The following is a 17621-nucleotide window of genomic DNA, read 5'->3' as shown; positions in this document are numbered from 1 at the left end:
CCCAACTCCTAACAAACTTTGTATAAAACAGGATATTCATATAATATGCAGTTAAGTTTAATTGGTAAATTTGGTAAATTAAATGTTTAGTTTAGTTAATAATTATGCAAGTAAGATATTACAAGCATTAAGTATTGTAATAATAAAATATTCTATACACAACACACAGTATATGTCTAAATAATGTTGTAGAGACGTGAGGATTTTTTGGAAGTAGGAGATTTAAAAAATGAGCAATGCCCATGTCGAGAATCGAACCACTGACCTCTCGAATACGTGCCGAGCGTGCAGACCACTACGCCATGAAGGCGCGCTAAGAAGGTGGGAAAAATACCTTATAATGTAATGTAAAATAGTATATTGTATACTAGAGTATACCCTGTTGTATCTTATATGGTACTAAAGAAGCAGAAAATGAAGGGTGTCAGTTTTTATACTGTGCAGCCTAACGTACCATCTAGTTGTAACAAAAGTTTCCTGCCGAAAAACAATCTTAATAATGTTAGAAAATAAGCCATGAAAAGCAGTACATTTAGTGCAAGTAGTAATCACCACCCAAATTTATAATTTTCTGCCAATGTTTTGATAGTTTTTCAAAAGCCTTCGGCTGAAAAACTTGGTGGTCCAAAAACAGATCGACTTCATTTCAGATGTCCTGTGCAGAATGGAAGATAGCACCAGCAAGATGTAGCTGTAGGTGTAAAAGGTAGAAATCCAAAGGAGCGATGTTGGGACTATATGGTGGATGTAGCAAATAATCCCCATTCAAGTCCATACAGAGTCCAGTCATTGAATGCAGACACATGTGGTCTCGCATTATCTTGATGGAACAATACCCTTTTGCAATGGAGCGTAGTTCGACGTTTTTCCTTGATAACAGCATCAACTGCTGTATATTTTACTGTCAAAGGGTTGACTTTTTCCGCATACCTTTTTGTGGATATCCAAAGCAATCCCATCAGATACAAAGCATGATCTTTTTTTAATTGAATTGCGCTTTGCGAGGCTGCAGACAGCCTTATGCAGACACAGATCAGCCTCCTTTTTGGCCTCTGTTGTTATTGAAGTCAATCCACTTTTCATCACAAGTGATGATCCGGTCCAGAATTTTGTCCTTGCATTGATATTTGAACTAATTAGTGTGGGCTCGAACATGTCTGTCATTACCTGTTTGAGTCAGCTCATGCTGCACCCAGCAATTGAACTTGTACGTCAAGTTTATGCAATGCATAGTGCGACTAATAGACATGGCACTAAAATCTAACTCTTTAGCATGCTCTCGAATGAGTGCATGCTGATCTTCCACAAGTTCACGCAGGTGGGCCTCATCATTATCAATAAACTGTCCAGAGTGCTCTGCTTTTTGAATGTCAAAGTTCTTGTTTTTGAACTTTCGGTACCAAATCTTCACAGTGTCCTATGCTACAACATTAGCACTTAAAACTGTACATATGGATTTACTGACATTCTGTAGCTGACTTTTTACAACAGACCTGGAAGTAAATGATGGTTCTAGTTTGGTAGCATGATAGTTTCATTTCATACACCGTGTACTTAATGATAATGATATTTTTTTACAAATTTCAGAAAACAATGTTCTAAAGCAAGTCCCCCCCCTTTTTTTCCCCAAATGCTAAAAATCGTTTGACAAAATATCATATAAACACGGCAAAGCTAACAGTTTGTGTAGACGAAATTTGCAGTGACTGGAAACTTTCATTAAAACCTGATATTTCAAACAGCAATAGAAATGAGAGTAATGATTTTTCAAGCACACTAGTTGTGTCAAAGCTCTTGTAGTAAATGCTTTAGAGTAGCTATGATAACATGTTGTTAATAAAAGTATGAGCAAAGTGGAATGAAGTTTAAGAAAAATGAGGAAGACAGTATTGGGCATTTTTCTAACTGTGATATTTCGACCATTTACAGACTGTTATTAGAACAATTTTCTTTTCTTTGTTTTGCCATGAACCACAGATGCAGGGTTATGACAATATTACAGTCTTGCTTGACTGAAATTGTGCAGGGTTAAAAAATAAAAATTTAGCACATTTTGACAAAATACTCTTATCTGACAACATATATAAAACCAGTTATCAATAGAATAGTGTAGCTTGCTTCAGTTCTAAGTACAGAAATTTCTTATTAGCTGTGTCCAAAGGTCACCAAAAATTGCTCAAGTCACTTTCCTAGAACACGCCTTTCACTTTTGTTATCTAAGAGGTTGTATGAATTTCATACATTCATGGATTTTAGGATTAGCTAACTTTCAGTTTTGTGTTGTACTACTTCATGAGGATGTAAGCTGTCTGCTTTATAAATGCATCCATTCTCACAGTGTCTATTTTACGTACAGTGAGCACTTGTGAATTTGGCTTCCTTTTTTTTATTCCAAGTTTGTAAGCTGTTTATTATGTTGACTATGACATCTTGCATGTTCACATTTATAATATGTTGCCCAGACCCAAGCATAATATTTATAACTGTTGTAGTAATATGTTAAATGATAAATACTGAGTCATCTATAAAGTTTTCTTGTACAATTGTATAGTCTCCAGTAATGGGCTGTTATTAAAAAAAAAAAAAAAAAAGTACTTTTTTATTTCTTATCAGCAGAGTATTAAGGCCAAACCTTGAGCAAGTTACCTTTGAATTATGTCAAATCTCCAACTTATATCATTAGAAACACGATTAGGACCATATGTAACACAATTATTATAAGCAGTCCAATGTTCAGTTTTTCCCTTTTTATAATAAAAGTATAATTTGACAAATTTGAACTTTTGTGTTCTCTGTTTTTAGCACTGCACTGAAACAAAAATTATATCACAATACATGCTAGGATTAAGCAGTGTGAGCAAAAAAAAAAAAAAAAAAAAAAAAAAAAAAAAAAAAAAAAAACCTACATTTAAGCATCTGTTTGATCAAGATCAGTCTTTATAAGTATTAACAAAAGAATTTAAAAAAAAAAAAAAAAAAAAAAAAAGATATTTCGATTTGAAAAGCCGCAGAACTGTTTGGGTGACTCTATCTGTATACAAAGAAATTTAGAACTAATTTTTCACAAAGACCAAAATTTGAAATTCATAAGCAATAAATTTTTAAAAAATCTTGTAAATGTGCAAAAGAAGAATTTAACAAATGTCAAAACTAAAATTTTTCAAACAAGTAAAACCCAAATTAAAAATATTAATGAACAAAGAATTTAATCAATTTCAGTGCCATGTCATCAGGAGGAGGAAACATTGAAACCAATGAAAATCTCCCTTCCATAAAAAAATCCTTGCTTTTCTGTATCCAGAATTAGTTGATGAGCCATTCCAATGTAATAAGATGACTTGGTAGAAAGTTGGCGTTGGAGATACGTAAATGCGTATTTAGAAAGATGACACTTGAAGATAGACATAGCTGCTGATTTTGGAAACATAATTTTATTCCTTTATAATGCACATCATCACTATGGGTGTGCTATGCACTCCACAATTTTATACAGCTTACATTTTTTTAAACAATAGCTCAAATTAGAAAAATAAACTCTGCATGGCAAGCAGGAAGGCGATGCAGCAAAAAGAAACAGAAGCAAAGAAGGTGTTGCAATGCAATTATCTTTTATATCATTTCAAATCATGTGACAGATTAATGTCCAGATATTGGATGCAGATTTCATTGACAAGTTCGCATAAGAACTGCAGGGAGTTTAGTTAGAAAAATTATTGTTCTGTTATTTTTAGAATGAAAACAGAACTTAAGTTCTATTATTAATTTATTATTTGAAAGACAGATATTTTATATTTTACGTATCGCCCCTTTAAAAAAAAATTGGTTTGGTGATTTTTTTTTTTTTTTTTTTTTTTTTTTTTTTTTGAGAAAGCATTAAAGCATTAGCAAATGAAAAGAGATAATTTGAAAAATACAGATCCTGAAATTTTGACCAGAATAATTCTTTATGTAATTGCAAAATATAAACTTTGATAATATTTTAAGAGTGCTATTAAAATTTGCAGTTCGAAAAGTCTGCTTTTTAAGAGTCCACATAATTAGATGTTTTTCGGGGAAGGCTTTCCAGAGCTTTACATGCAATATCACAGTTGTAAAAATTTTGCACACACACTGTGTATTTTCAATAATCATCAAAATTTTCAAAACATGACTAATTTTCATTATTTTAACATCATCTATTTTAATGGGGTTTTATTGTTATTATTACATTTCTAATTTTCGTATTGTACTCAAAACTAGAAGACCCCCACAGCTTTCTTGAATACAAACATTACCATCTGTTAGGCAAATCCACTTGAAACTGACTGATATTTATTACCAGTGGTTAAGGGCTGCTTAGGCATTTGCTTATAAAGGCCTTCGTTCGTTGTTTTAAGACAACTGGATTTTTTTGAACTGCACTGTACATTTCATTTATTAAAAAACGAAATAACTGTGCTCCATTATATATTAAAAAAATTGTATGAAAAAAATTATAAGGTGGGAGCCTTCAAAGTTTATATTTTCTGATATGAGGAGGGTAAAAGAAACAAATAGCAGAAGTAAAAACAATGCCTCTGCTTTGAACCAGTACTCCCTCAACATATTTTATCTTTACATTAATTTTTTTAGTGTTTTTATATTCATCATAACTATACTCAATATTCTAAACATTACATATTTTCTACATTATATTCAAAACACAATTCTATATCCGTTTTTCTGCACCAGTTTTTCAACATTAACTGATTCATTTTTTGCATTTATCTCATTCTTAAAATAATTCAAAATTCTTAAAATACAAACTTTTAAACAATAATCTCATTTCTAATTATTACTACAGTAATTTTAATAGCCTTCCCTAAATAAAATAATTACAAATCTTTAAACTCATTATTTAATTTAAAACATAATTAGGAAAAGCTGAATTTTTTGGCATCATAAAATTCTTATCATTTTCATAAAAAAAGTTTTTAAAATCTAATATAAACAACACTAGATAGCTAAATTTCAAAGCAGTATTTAATTGAAAACCACTTATTTCGTGGTAATGAAAAACATTTAACATACATCATTTACAAAATAACATTAAATAAACTCACAAAATTTGTAAATTAAAAGTCATATCAGAAATATTGAGTCGCTTTTTAAACAATACTTTTTGCTTTAGCAAATCTGTAGAATGCAAAATTTAAAATCTGTTGCATAAATTTAATTTTTGCATCTCTGAAAAGAACACCATTTAATTTAGCCAATAAAATAGCTGAAGAATAAAGGTAACACGAAGATTTATCTCGCACACTGAAAACGGATGTAGACAAAACATCAGCCTAAGAACCTTGAACCAATTGTTAACATTTTAAGAGAGAGGATTTTTGTTTTACTTCCAGCTTAATGAACGTCCTTTATAAAGCTGAGGTAGACTGGAAATTTAATCACTAAAAAGCCAGGGCAAAACAATATTTTTCTTTTTCTTTCTTGATATTGCTAGAAAATTTAAACTTCAATTTGAATTGAATCAAGTAGACCAATGTTCAATCAAGCAGGGATCCTTTTGCCCAGGCTCGAGTCCAACTGCACCATTATTGTAATAAGAAGACTTGGTGGAAAGTTGCAACGATTTGGCGTTGGAGAGGCTTAACTGCATAGGTAGAATGATGTCACTCGAAGACAGGCATGGCCACTGATTTTGGAAACATAATTTTATTCCTTTATAATGCACATTATCACTATGGGTGTGCTATGCAACCCACAATTTTATACAGCTTACATTTTCTTAAACAATGGCTGAAATTAGAAAAATAAACTCTGCATGGCAAGCAGCAAGGCGATGCAGTGAAAAGAAGCAGAAGCACAGAAGGTGTTGCGATGCAATTATCTTTCATATCATTTCAAATCATGTGACAGATTAATGTCCAGATATTGGATGCAGATTTCATTGACAAGTTCGCATCAGAACTGCAGGGAGTTTAGTTAGAAAAATTATTGCTCTGTTATTTTTAGAATGAAAACAGAACTTAAGGCCTATTATTAATTTATTATTTGAAAGATAGATATTTTATATTTTACACATATATATAATTCAACTGAACAATTTATTTTTCAAGTTTGAATAGCAAATTGATTTATTAATTCTTTTTTTTAGAACTTTCCTTTTTGATTTAATTTAATTTTGTGTAATAAGTTTTGTTTATGCGTATATTTAGTTTTTTGTACTACTTTTAAGCATTTGTATATAATTTTTGGTTTAATTTCAGTATGAGTATGCATTCATACTAAAGGGAAAAGATCTGAGCATTTGAGACCTATTAGAAATTTGTTTTAAAAATAAAGGTTTGGTAATGAAAAGCGGTCTTAAGTCTCAAATGGTTCAGAGGGACGAAACATGTATTCGGAACTCTTTAATCAACTTGGTTTAAAGCTTCAAAACGCTTTTCCCTTGACAACTCCTGTTTTGAGCATTAAACAGAAGAGATTAATAAAAAATGATTTTGGTATTTGTTTTGTAATGTATTATGTTCTGTATTTTAAAAAATTTTCTCTTTACTCATTTTAATTTTCAGTTAACGATTCCATTTTTGAAAGTTCCATTAATTTGCATTTATTAAGTTTGTTAACTTTTACCCAGAGAGGAAAGGTTAGATCTTCATATCTCAGGAACAGAATTTTTTTTATTTTTTGTTCCGACCTTTACTTTTTGATTTTTATCATATTACTATCTAGCAATCAATGTGCAGATTTGTCTTTTTTCCTTTTTTAATTATTAAAACTTCCATGATGAGTATTCTCAAGAGTATATATATATATATATCTAGCTTGAAGAATTATGACTTTTATTAACAAATGACTTTTTTCCATTTTACTCTACTTTTGTGGCCATGGCCATGTTGAGTAATCTTAACTGAATTAGCCATTTTCACATTTTGAAACTGTTTTATTCTTCTAAAAACTTGACTGATGCCATTTTGAATTCTTTCCATGTCTTTTTGAGTCTTTCAACCCACTCTTTAACACGGGGGGGATATGAGTTCCCGCCAAAGTACAATCTAATCGCATTGGCTGATACGAAGTGACATTGTTTCACCCGCCTACATCACATGACGAGAGGGATGGCTTTGTAAGATACGGAGGGGATTACACCCCTTTTCAAATATGTTTCGCGATCAAGAGGACAGCTCAGCCACAGGTCTGTTTTTTATGTTTTTTTGTGTTTTTTAAAATCTTTTTTCTTGGTCTTAGCAAGACCCACCACGGCGTTTGTTTTCATTAGAATTTAATTTCAGAACCATAATATTCATAAAGGTTTTATTCTTTAAGCTAGCAGGTCCAGCTCTTTCCATTTAAAGTGCTTTTTAAAACTTCTTAAAGACACATGTTTATGTACTTAATGGAGTCGACTACTGATTTTATATAGAAATATGTTTATGTGTGGGTAGTAGGCATTTTATCATGAAAATAATTCTGTGTTTCAGGTTGCAAGCCACAAATGAATGCGTCAGTATTTATTAAAGTAAAAAATGAATGTAGAGGTGTCCGTATAGAAGAATTTAGTGAATATGGGTATGTTTATTCATGCATCAGAAGTTTTTATTCATTGAGCCAAGTGTATTATTATTTTTTGTACATTTTACTCTTAAATTTGTTAGCGAGTTTTATAGGAAGTATAGCTTATATATCTGTTTATTTTGTACAGTGAAGAAGAAGTGATAGATTTGACTGAGGGTTCTCAGCATGTTCTGAGGTATAAACCAATTGCACCATTACTAAAAGATGGGTCTGTTCAACTTATATAACTGTTGCAGTTGAAAAAATTGTTTAAAAAGTGAAAATATGTTCAGACTTTTAGAGAAATTTTGTAATAAAAGGTTATTTAAAATGACATCTAGTTTAAAATAATTTCAGGGTAGTCAGTAAACGGATTGGCTATAAATGGCTAGTGATAAAAATGCAGGAAATACTTGTGTGGCAAACTGCTTTATTTTTTCACATAGTTCCCATCCACGTTGAAACACTTGCACATGGCTGCATAAAAGTCTTTGAATTGCTGTTGAGGGACCTTTTATTCAGTTCCTGTATCATTCACAGAAAGTATATTATTAAGGTTAGGCTTGAAAGGGAAATCTCTTGAGGCAAAGCCAAGGTTGAACAGAGACTGTTGAAGATGTTCCTTCTTGAATTCAAAAGATGCTTATCGATTGTTAGTGCCACTTGAGGCTTGTCATTGTTGTGATGGGGGCGCTGAGATTCAGTAGACCCCTCATTTCTGTAGCTTTGGGCAAGAATTCAGTGAATTGTAACCTGAAGCTGCAATGTTACATCGCAGTATGATGTAACAGTCACATTCATTCTCACTGGCAATAAGGTGTAGCAGAAGCGAAGCTACGGTTTTCAGTGCCCGGGCACAACTGAAGAATTTCTTCCTCTTTCTGTGTGCCAAGAATGGAAAACATTTCATTTTAAAATTTCGTAACATGAATTTTGTGCTCCCTGGATGCTGCGCCCGGGAACAGATGTTCCCCCTTGCCCCACCCTAGCTACGCCACTGAGGTGTAGTCTTGAATTTCTTGGTTGAGACTGAAGATGAATATTTCCTTTGTATTGAAACAGGCTTTATTTCTGATTATCAGTGAAACAATCAGATTCATTCCCTGTAATTATCTTGGTAAGAATGTACCTTCTTCTTGGCATACTGAAAGAGATGTTTCCATGATAAACGCATGCTAATAGTTTCACGTTTGTTAATCAATCACCTAAGAGCCCACTTCACCCATAATTTTTGAAAAATTGAACTGATCATGTGCCATACTAGGAGATGGCAACATCTCGGAGAACATCTTATTGTAAAAGCAAAGTGATAATTTGTTATACAGCTAGCTTCTTGAACTGTCTTCATGTTATGGAATTTTTTTGCATTGCAGCCTGTAAAAGCTACATAGGCTGGCCCGTGTTTAATGGGTATGCTGCATATAATTTATTTACTGACTTTCCTTCTTTATATCAAAATAGAAATAAACTGTTTATGTTTTACATTTTACCTTTATAAGCACATTATGATCATACTCCTAATTATGACATGGTTAGATGAGCAACTCGAGGCAGTGTTATCCCATATTAGCATGTTTTTTTGTCATTTGTTCCATGTTGGTAAGAATATCAGTTTTGATTCAAACATTTTGGCGCAGTATTTATTCAGTTGTATTTATGCCATCATTTACAAAATTTTCATTGACCTGAAAATTTCATTGTTAGATAAGTATGGATATTGCCTCAACTTTTTTTTGTGTAGCTGTGGAAAATCATTCTGAGCATGCTCAAACTGAAAGGCTAAGCTAAGACAATTTTTGTCTTCTTTTTATTAAATTAATTTTTAATATGGGCAAAATTATTAAATTTTTACATGTAAAAAATATTATCATTTGAAACTGGGTGATAAATTTTAAATAACCTTTATTGTATAATGTGAAATTTAAGGTATCACTGACTGCATATTGAATATTGAATAAGTTATTTATTTCTTCTTTTTAATAGACAGTAACTATAACACTTTCGCTGCTGGTCATTTGAGGTTGTGTGTATAGTTATAAACGTGACATAGAAGCAGATTGAACTCATATGCCAACTTATTATGAGAAATATAATTTAAAAGAAGTAATAAAAGATTGTTATCACGCACCCTTTAATTTTAGAAATTTTATGACTATGCATCAGCATGTGGTTGGCACTAGAGGTAAAGTTATCTTCCCAATGCTGCATTATGTGCTACCATGCAGCATTTAAAAATGAATCAGCATAAGAAAAATAAGTAAGAATATGCATGAAAATAATGCATATTCTTACTTAATTTTCATATTTCATATGAAACTGTAAACTATATAACAAACACATATTACAAGTTAGTTACAATGATATTATTACAAATGAGTTTATTACTAGTTACAATAATATTATTGCAAAATGCATATTTCAGAATATTATTGTGTATTGATCTTTTGCACAATCTAAATAATAGCTGGATATCCTTTACAGATTTTGCGGATAGAGATGGTATTTTTACATTTTCCTTGGGAATAGCAACTTTTGCACTGCTTTCATATTACCTTCCCACCTTTCTTTTCTTCTTGCAGTATGAGCACATGTTCCAGTTCACATAGATTACAGGTAGGAGCATTAAGATCAGATGGCTGTTTCACTAAACATCTTATCACCGACAAATGTCTTAAAGTGACATATTTCTATTGCAATATTTCTTATACATGAACTCGTCATAATTATTTGCAAAATAGAAGAAAATACTTTGGTAAGTTACCAATTGGTTTTCTTTTCACATGAATAATATGCAAGCATTTGATCTTGCTTATTAATGCATGGTTAAGTTCATTATATTAAATTACCAAAAGTGGTTTTGATTTCATGTCACCTTTTTTGTTTGCCATTTCTAGAATATCAATTTTGTGTTCATTAGAAATGTAACTGACTTCTCTTTTATCCTTCCATTTAGCAATCATTACATTATGAGCATGCTTTGCTACAGTTTGCCTTTCTTCCCCCCCCCCCCCAACTTCTTTCGGAAATGTTTTCTGATTGTTCCAGCAGAATATATTTTTACATCTAGCATCATGCATCCAAAATATCATGGGCGTCTTTGGGAGGAAAGCATTCGTAGTCATTGTCACTGTCCTAACTAAAATCACTCAGGTGATCATACGATAGCTCCGTTACAGGCTTTTTATTTTGCACATTTCTTTTCTTTAAACATGAAGACTCTGCAGAACTGTCATCTGTACACTTGTGTTACAAGATAATTTTTTCAATAATTATTAATGCAATTAATTCAAAACCACATTACATTTGCAACTAAATTCTAACTTTCCTTCCATGTCAATACCAGTATACATATTCAAAACGTAATGCCGATTGAACTGGCAAATAAACATTGAGGCATATTTTTTCCTGCACAAGAATGAGATTGGCACTTGAGACATCAACTCACAGGATGTGCCAGTGCATGCATGGCTTTTCAGTGATAATGCCACATCTTGCGCCAATGTGTGATCAGCAGCAAATGAGTTAATTATTGGAATTATTTATTAGAATTAAGGTGATACTGAAACCTAATTTAGTTCTTTTAAATTTATAATTAAAAGTTAAATAAATATTCAGAGCTCTTGAATTACATAATATTTTATTGTATTATTTTTCATTTTAAGTTTTTATTGTGTTGTATATATTTAGATCACCTTTTTTTTTTTCATCTCATTAATCATCATCATGATTAACCTATATATGTTATTTGTTGAATTTTGGGCTTCCATGTTTTTGAATTTTTTTTTTTTTTTTTTTTTTTTTTTTTTTTTTCAAATCATTTCTAATATTCTGTATCTTATAAGTGCCTATTTGCTGCTCGTGTATTTAATGGTATGCATCAATTTGGAAATTTGCTTCTGTAATACTTGTTCAATAGTTTTTAGAGTTTTTTTGAAATAATTAGTATTATTATTATTTTCAAATTGTACATTGTAAATTTGTTTATTGATTTTCCGATACAAGAAGAATTTAGTAAAAACAGTGATATTTATCCAATTATGTCTAATTTCTTCGTTTTTAATTTACTTGAATTTAGATAATTTTTTTTTTGAATGCAGCTTTAGAAAAATTATTGTTCATTTCATGTTAACGGAAAAACAAATGCTATGAAGAAAACTTTGATGGTAAATTCTTAAAAAGAGGTAAAGCAGATACAATAATTTTTAAATGAAATTCATATTATGAAAATCTTGTCTTGATTTTAAGTGTTTTATTTTTATTATTGTTAATTCTGAATTGTTTTAGTCCATTGCAGAGATTCATATATCTCGTTATGAAATTCTGTAAATTATTTTTAACTAACATTTGATTTGTAAATAATTTTATTTAGTTTTGCTTATTCATAAATGGTATTTTGCTAAGTTTGTCTGGGAATTAGTAAGTTTATTTTTGTCATATATAGAATACTTTGGTAAATGGAAGCTTTTCCTCTGTTTTTAGAATTTTACCATTGTAAAATTTAAGTAAAGAAATATAAGGTGGAATGAAACTAGCAAAGAAACAAAGCTTAAAATCTAGATTAATGAATTAAATATTATATTAATTTATTTTGCTTCAAAATCACAGTATAAGCAGTTTAGTTATCTAAAATATGTGTTATAAAACAATTTTAATTCACATTTTTCTGTCTGGTGTAATAGCATCACTACTTTGTGTGAAAACATCGAGATTTTTCTTGTTTCAGAATTGACAACTATAACTACAGCAAACAAGCATGTCAAGCCATTAATTATATTGCAAAATTAAAAAAAAAAAAAAAAAAATTCCTAGAGGCATGCAAAATCTTCTCGTGAGATGGCTAGAAACCTAACATTGTTTTTGGCTACCTAAGTTCAAGGCATTGTCAGCAGAAGAATAAAGAATGTACCAACAATTATATAATAGTAACTAAAAGTTTATCTGAATCACACTTATGTTTGAACTTGAAATCATGTAAACATAAAGAACTAACTTGTGAAGAAATGCATATGTGGCCTAACATATCTCATATCTTATTTTAATTCAGTTAGATCTTAGAACAGGTACAGTCTAAAGCAATGCTGACATTCCCTGCATTCTGATAGTTATGTATTGCTAGGCCTCGTTAACTGTTCTTCCACAATTTTGATAGAGAAATGGGGAGGAGAGTGGTCAGAGGGTTTCTTACCTCTCTTCATTTACCACCAGCCTCTCAAGAGGACACTCTGTTTACTGCTTATTTTGAGTGTTCCCTTGTCACACAGATTGTTATGTGCTTAAAAATCTCCATGCCTTCTCCGGAATTCGAACCCAGGCCTGTCAGTATGGCAGTCAGCATCACTAGCCATTGTATTGGCTGGGCAGCTGATGCTTAGAATAATGCAATTCAGGGATCCTTCTGTTTTCTCTTCTTTTTCTTACCCTCTGGAAAGGCCTTAGTGGCTAAAAAGTTAGCTAACTGCAAATACAGTTAGGTGCAAATGCAGGCGAACGGCTGTCTGCATAAGGATTTTGATGGTTTTTCCCCATGTGTAATGAGAACGCAGACCAATTTCCATTTGAAAGTCCTACATGAAGGCATCCCTTTTCTTAGACAAAAAAAAAAAACCATCATGTGCTTTGTGATTTTCAAGTAATCTAACCGTTCAATCATTTCATTACTTTTTAATTATTATTTGGCAATCCTATAAAAGTCATTGAACTAATATTTTTCATTTTTAATTAATGCAAATAAGTTTATGAGTTTATGCTACATGCCAACACTGAAGTCTGCCTGTGTTTTCTGGAATGTGAATTCTGTAAAATTTTGTAAACAAGTTCTCCATTTTGAAAAAATTAATATTGGCCAATACTTTTTTCTATAATTTGCATGAAAATGTTTGTCACTTAATTTCGTAGAATTAGAAACATTTTTCTAGGCTGACATTTTATTTTTTGTTATGTACACATGCAAATATTTCACATTTCAATTTGTGTGTAACCCTTAAATATGATCTTGAGCTTTAATATCAAGTAACTTGGTCAACTTTTGCCAGACAGGAGACATACTTTTTATATTTTTTTTAACAAATACTAAATTAATTTACATATAAGTATAATGACTAAAAGAACATACAAAAAGTTATATTTCATAATTTTTACAAAATTGATTTCTTCAAATTCAGAATTGCCATAATGGGATATTTATAGCATTAAAAATACTTTTGTTACTGGAAGTATATGTATACGACCAATGGTTGCAAAAATAATAGCTGGGTAAGCACTTTTGTGGACATGGTGTATAATAGAACATAACAATGTGATGCAAGTGATAGTAATTATATTAAATATGCAATAATTTTTGTTGTCTACAATAAACTGTTTGATTTTTGAGTCCTTAAATCCCCTTAGTGGCATGACTGTCATTATTTAATCATGAGATTTTTTTTGTCACTGGATATATATAAGCCTTTAATGTAAAATATTTGGTTTCAGCAAAAGTTTTCTATTAAGAAACATTCTTGATAAAGTTAGGAAGAAGAGGAAAAAAAGAACATGAAAGCAGTACCTTTAGTGCAGGTGATAATCACCTTCCAAATCTATGATTTTATGCCAACATTTTGGTAGTTTTCCAAAGCTTTCAGCCCAGACATTTGGTGGCTGAAAGTCAAAAACAGATTTTGGACATCCTGTGCAGGATGGAAAATAGCACCAGCAAGATTTAGCTGGAGGTGTGAAAAAAAGTAGAAGTCCGAAGGAGCGATATCGAGGCTATGTGGTGGGTGTGGCAAAAAATCTCATTCAAGACCGTACATAGTCCAGCCAGTGAATGCAGACACATGTGGTCTTGCATTACCTTTTTGCCCCGGAACTCAAGTTCGACATTTTTTCTTGATAGCAGCGTCAACATGGACTAGCATCTCACTGTACACTTTACTGTCGAGGGTGTTATCTTTTTCCAGATACTCTTTGTGGATGGCAGTCCCACCAGATACAAAGCTTGATCTTTTTATTAGTCAAATAGCACTTAATGATTTTGCTGACAGGCTCACTGGGCACAGACTTTTTTTTTTCAGCCTGTGATATTGGAAATAAATCCACCTTTCATCACAAATGATGATCTGATCCAGAATTTTGTTCTTGAGTTAATATTTGAGCAAACTAATACAGGCCCAGAGAAGTCTGTTCTTATCTGCTGGAGTCAGCTCACGTGGCACCCAGCGATTGAACTTGTATGTCAAGTTTATGCGATGCATAGCGCAACTAATGGACATGGCAGTAACATCTAACTCCTTAGCAAGCTGTCGAGTTGCTGCATATTGATCTTCTTCCACTGATCCACACAAGTTCTCACAGACGGTCTTCATCAACATGAGTAGACTGTCCAGAGCACTCTGCTTCTTGAATGTCATAGTCCTTGCTTTCGGTACCAAACCTTGACAGTGTCATATGATACAACATTAGTACCTAAAACTGAACATATGATTTGATGTCATTCTGTAGCTCAACAAATTGAATTTTTAGGGCATTTTATAAAGACCTGGCAAATGCTACCTTACTGTCATTTCCGAACCCTGATTTCCATCTTGGATTATTTTCTGATGCTTCAGATTTGTCAACAGGCTCAGTCTTAGAACAATATGAAAATAGTTCTTCAGCAATTTGATCAATTAACTATGATAAAATTACTGAAGAACAAATACAAGACAGAGAATTTAAAAATTATAAAAAAAGGTGTCAATCAATGGACAAAAATCTCTTGTCACATAAAACCAATACTTGCAGAAAATCCAAAACCTTCAGAAAAGGTCATATTGATATGGTCAGCCCATGGACTTTAGTTATTTTAGACCCAAGCATAATGTGAATACTAGCCAGTTTCCTTTAAAAAGTCCTCCATAAACACATTCCTCCCCTGAGACATATAGCCTCATGTGTTTTGCCAAATTCCAATCCTTGAAACTCCCATATCAAAATTTAAAAACGTTTGAAATTAAAATATCAAAAAGGTCCATTAAACACATTCAAACCCATATAAATTATTAAATCCTGAGATCTTAATTTCAAATTAAGAAATAAAACTTCGAAAATTCTGCTCTCGGTATGCATTCAAAATTTTAAGACAAATTTCATCAAGACAAAGGTTTTAGATTGTCATACTTGTTTGCCAAAATAGAAAGCCTTTAGAACCAAAATAATAAATGCTAACAATCATACTCTCACTTTACATTTGCTATATAGGCATATAAATTAACACTATGAAATCACTGCACGTATAATGATTAATAATGTTATCTTTTTTTTTCAAATTAAGTGGATAGACATTTATATTAATTGTTAGATAATAATATACTAAGGAATAGAATATTAAGTTAGCTAAGTGGAATGAGGAATATATTTCATTGTCTAATGTTGAGGTCACCAAAAAGTTCTTTTCTTCTATTTACCATAGACTGCATTCAGAGTCCTTCCTCTCTATTAATTTTAAAGTTCCTCAGTTTTTATCTGGTCATGGTAAGTTTGCAAGTTATCTGTTTCGTTTTAATCTACGATCAAACAATTTATGTGAATGTTCAAAAAGAGTTCCTCAGGATGTGGAACATTTGATTTTCTCGTGCCCTACACTTGATGGCCCTAGATTATGCTTACAGAACGATTTGAAAATGTTCGGAGTGACTTGGCCAGTGAACTTATCTGTTTTCGTGAAGTCCCGCCTGCTGTTCTCTGCTTTTGTTCGCTTTATTTATGCATGTAATTTTTAATGTTTATTTATACATGTAACCTTTAATGTTCTAGTTAACTTACTTCTGTAAGCCCCGTGTTGTACATATGTGGTGCACGGGGAGTCTGTATGTTCTCAAAGGAAAAAAAAAAAAAATACAGTTCTTCATGAATAGTCAGATTACAAAGATTAGATTTAAACTTACTAACAGAATATATGAATGAACATTCTTCTCTTTTCTTCCGAAAAAGGACAGTTATGTACAAGGCCTCAAATGCTGCTTTTCATCGATACCATTAATTGTTCTTTTAAAGGAATCTTTGAAAATATATGGGAAATTTCGTATGATTATTGACTGTTTGTTAAGTAAAACTACTCTGTTCTAATAACTCTTGATGTTAAAACTTAGGGAAGATTTTATAGATGAACTTTTCCATTTTCCTTGAATCCCATCTTTCTGGCCACCTATATATTGTTTCCTTTTTAAGATGAATTTTCGCAGAAAACTACCCCCCCCCCCCTGCTCAGTCAACCACCCATAATGACTTACTCAACAAAGTTGAAGTTTTACTACTTTTGGATGTTATTTATTATCTTATTTTAATGAAAAAATGCTCTAGAACTATAGTTTAAATTCTTGAAGGTTCCTTGAACAGATTTTGGCTGTTGGAATATATGCTGACTATTCTTTACAGTCTCGCACAGAGCTAATTAATTGCCTGCAATAAAATGCCATGGGCTATATCATTTTGAGAACTGCAGGGTATCAAATACTACCTTGACCAGAGTGAAAGCGACAAAGCAATTAAACATGCCTTTTTTTAAAGTCAATAGAATTGAGGGGGGGGAACTATCATCTGAGTAATATGTCTTGCAAAACTAAAAATAAAAATGCACTGAAAGGCGAAACAATTCTGTTGGTTTAATTTAAATAATTTACTTGGAACATATTAGTTAATGTTAAAGGCAGGAATTAAAATTACTGGCACACAAAATCTGGACTTGAATTCTTCTGTTGGCAGGCTAATGAATTAATAATAGAACATAGTTGGTATTCGAGACTATCTATGAAGTACTATTGGTATTCGAGACTATCTATGAAGTGTTTATTGTCTAGCAGCAGAAGAAATGGAAAAAAAAAAAATGCGGTATTAATCCTTTTCTTGAACAACATATCATTTGAGATATATTCATGGACCTATTTTATGATCCTCACTGAAATGTAATGGGTGCTTTTAAAGAAGAAAATTTGAAAAGAGAAGACAGGATAACAGTAGTACTAATAAAGGCCAACTTGTATGTGTCTAAGAAATTTCCTTCATTGGTTATAGAGAAATCAGGAAGAAAAGGTATTTCTAAAACATTAAAGTCCTACCATATAATAGGACCGATAAAACAT

At 31.7% G+C, this 17621-nt stretch overlaps 1 protein-coding gene across 2 annotated transcripts in view; it reads left to right on the top strand.

Moving 5' to 3' along the window:
* Sld5 (DNA replication complex GINS protein Sld5) overlaps window positions 1–13902 on the top strand; it is a 32376-nt gene extending 18474 nt beyond the window's left edge. For both annotated transcript variants that reach the window (XM_085810459.1, XM_085810458.1), the window contains 2 exons: window positions 7452–7539; window positions 7673–13902. In XM_085810459.1, the coding sequence (XP_085666585.1) occupies window positions 7452–7539; window positions 7673–7772 (188 nt within the window). In that variant the 3' untranslated portion in view covers window positions 7773–13902. The remainder of the gene's footprint in view (window positions 1–7451; window positions 7540–7672) is intronic.
* Window positions 13903–17621: the final 3719 nt, after the last annotated feature.

This window comes from Stegodyphus dumicola, chromosome 2 (assembly GCF_044657685.1).
Source record: "Stegodyphus dumicola isolate Sdum_Otavi_A_Nest chromosome 2, ASM4465768v1".
Classification (NCBI taxonomy): Eukaryota; Metazoa; Arthropoda; class Arachnida; order Araneae; family Eresidae; genus Stegodyphus; species Stegodyphus dumicola.
The sequence above is the reverse complement of the archived record's forward strand: the minus strand, read 5'-3'. Positions and strand labels throughout refer to the sequence as shown.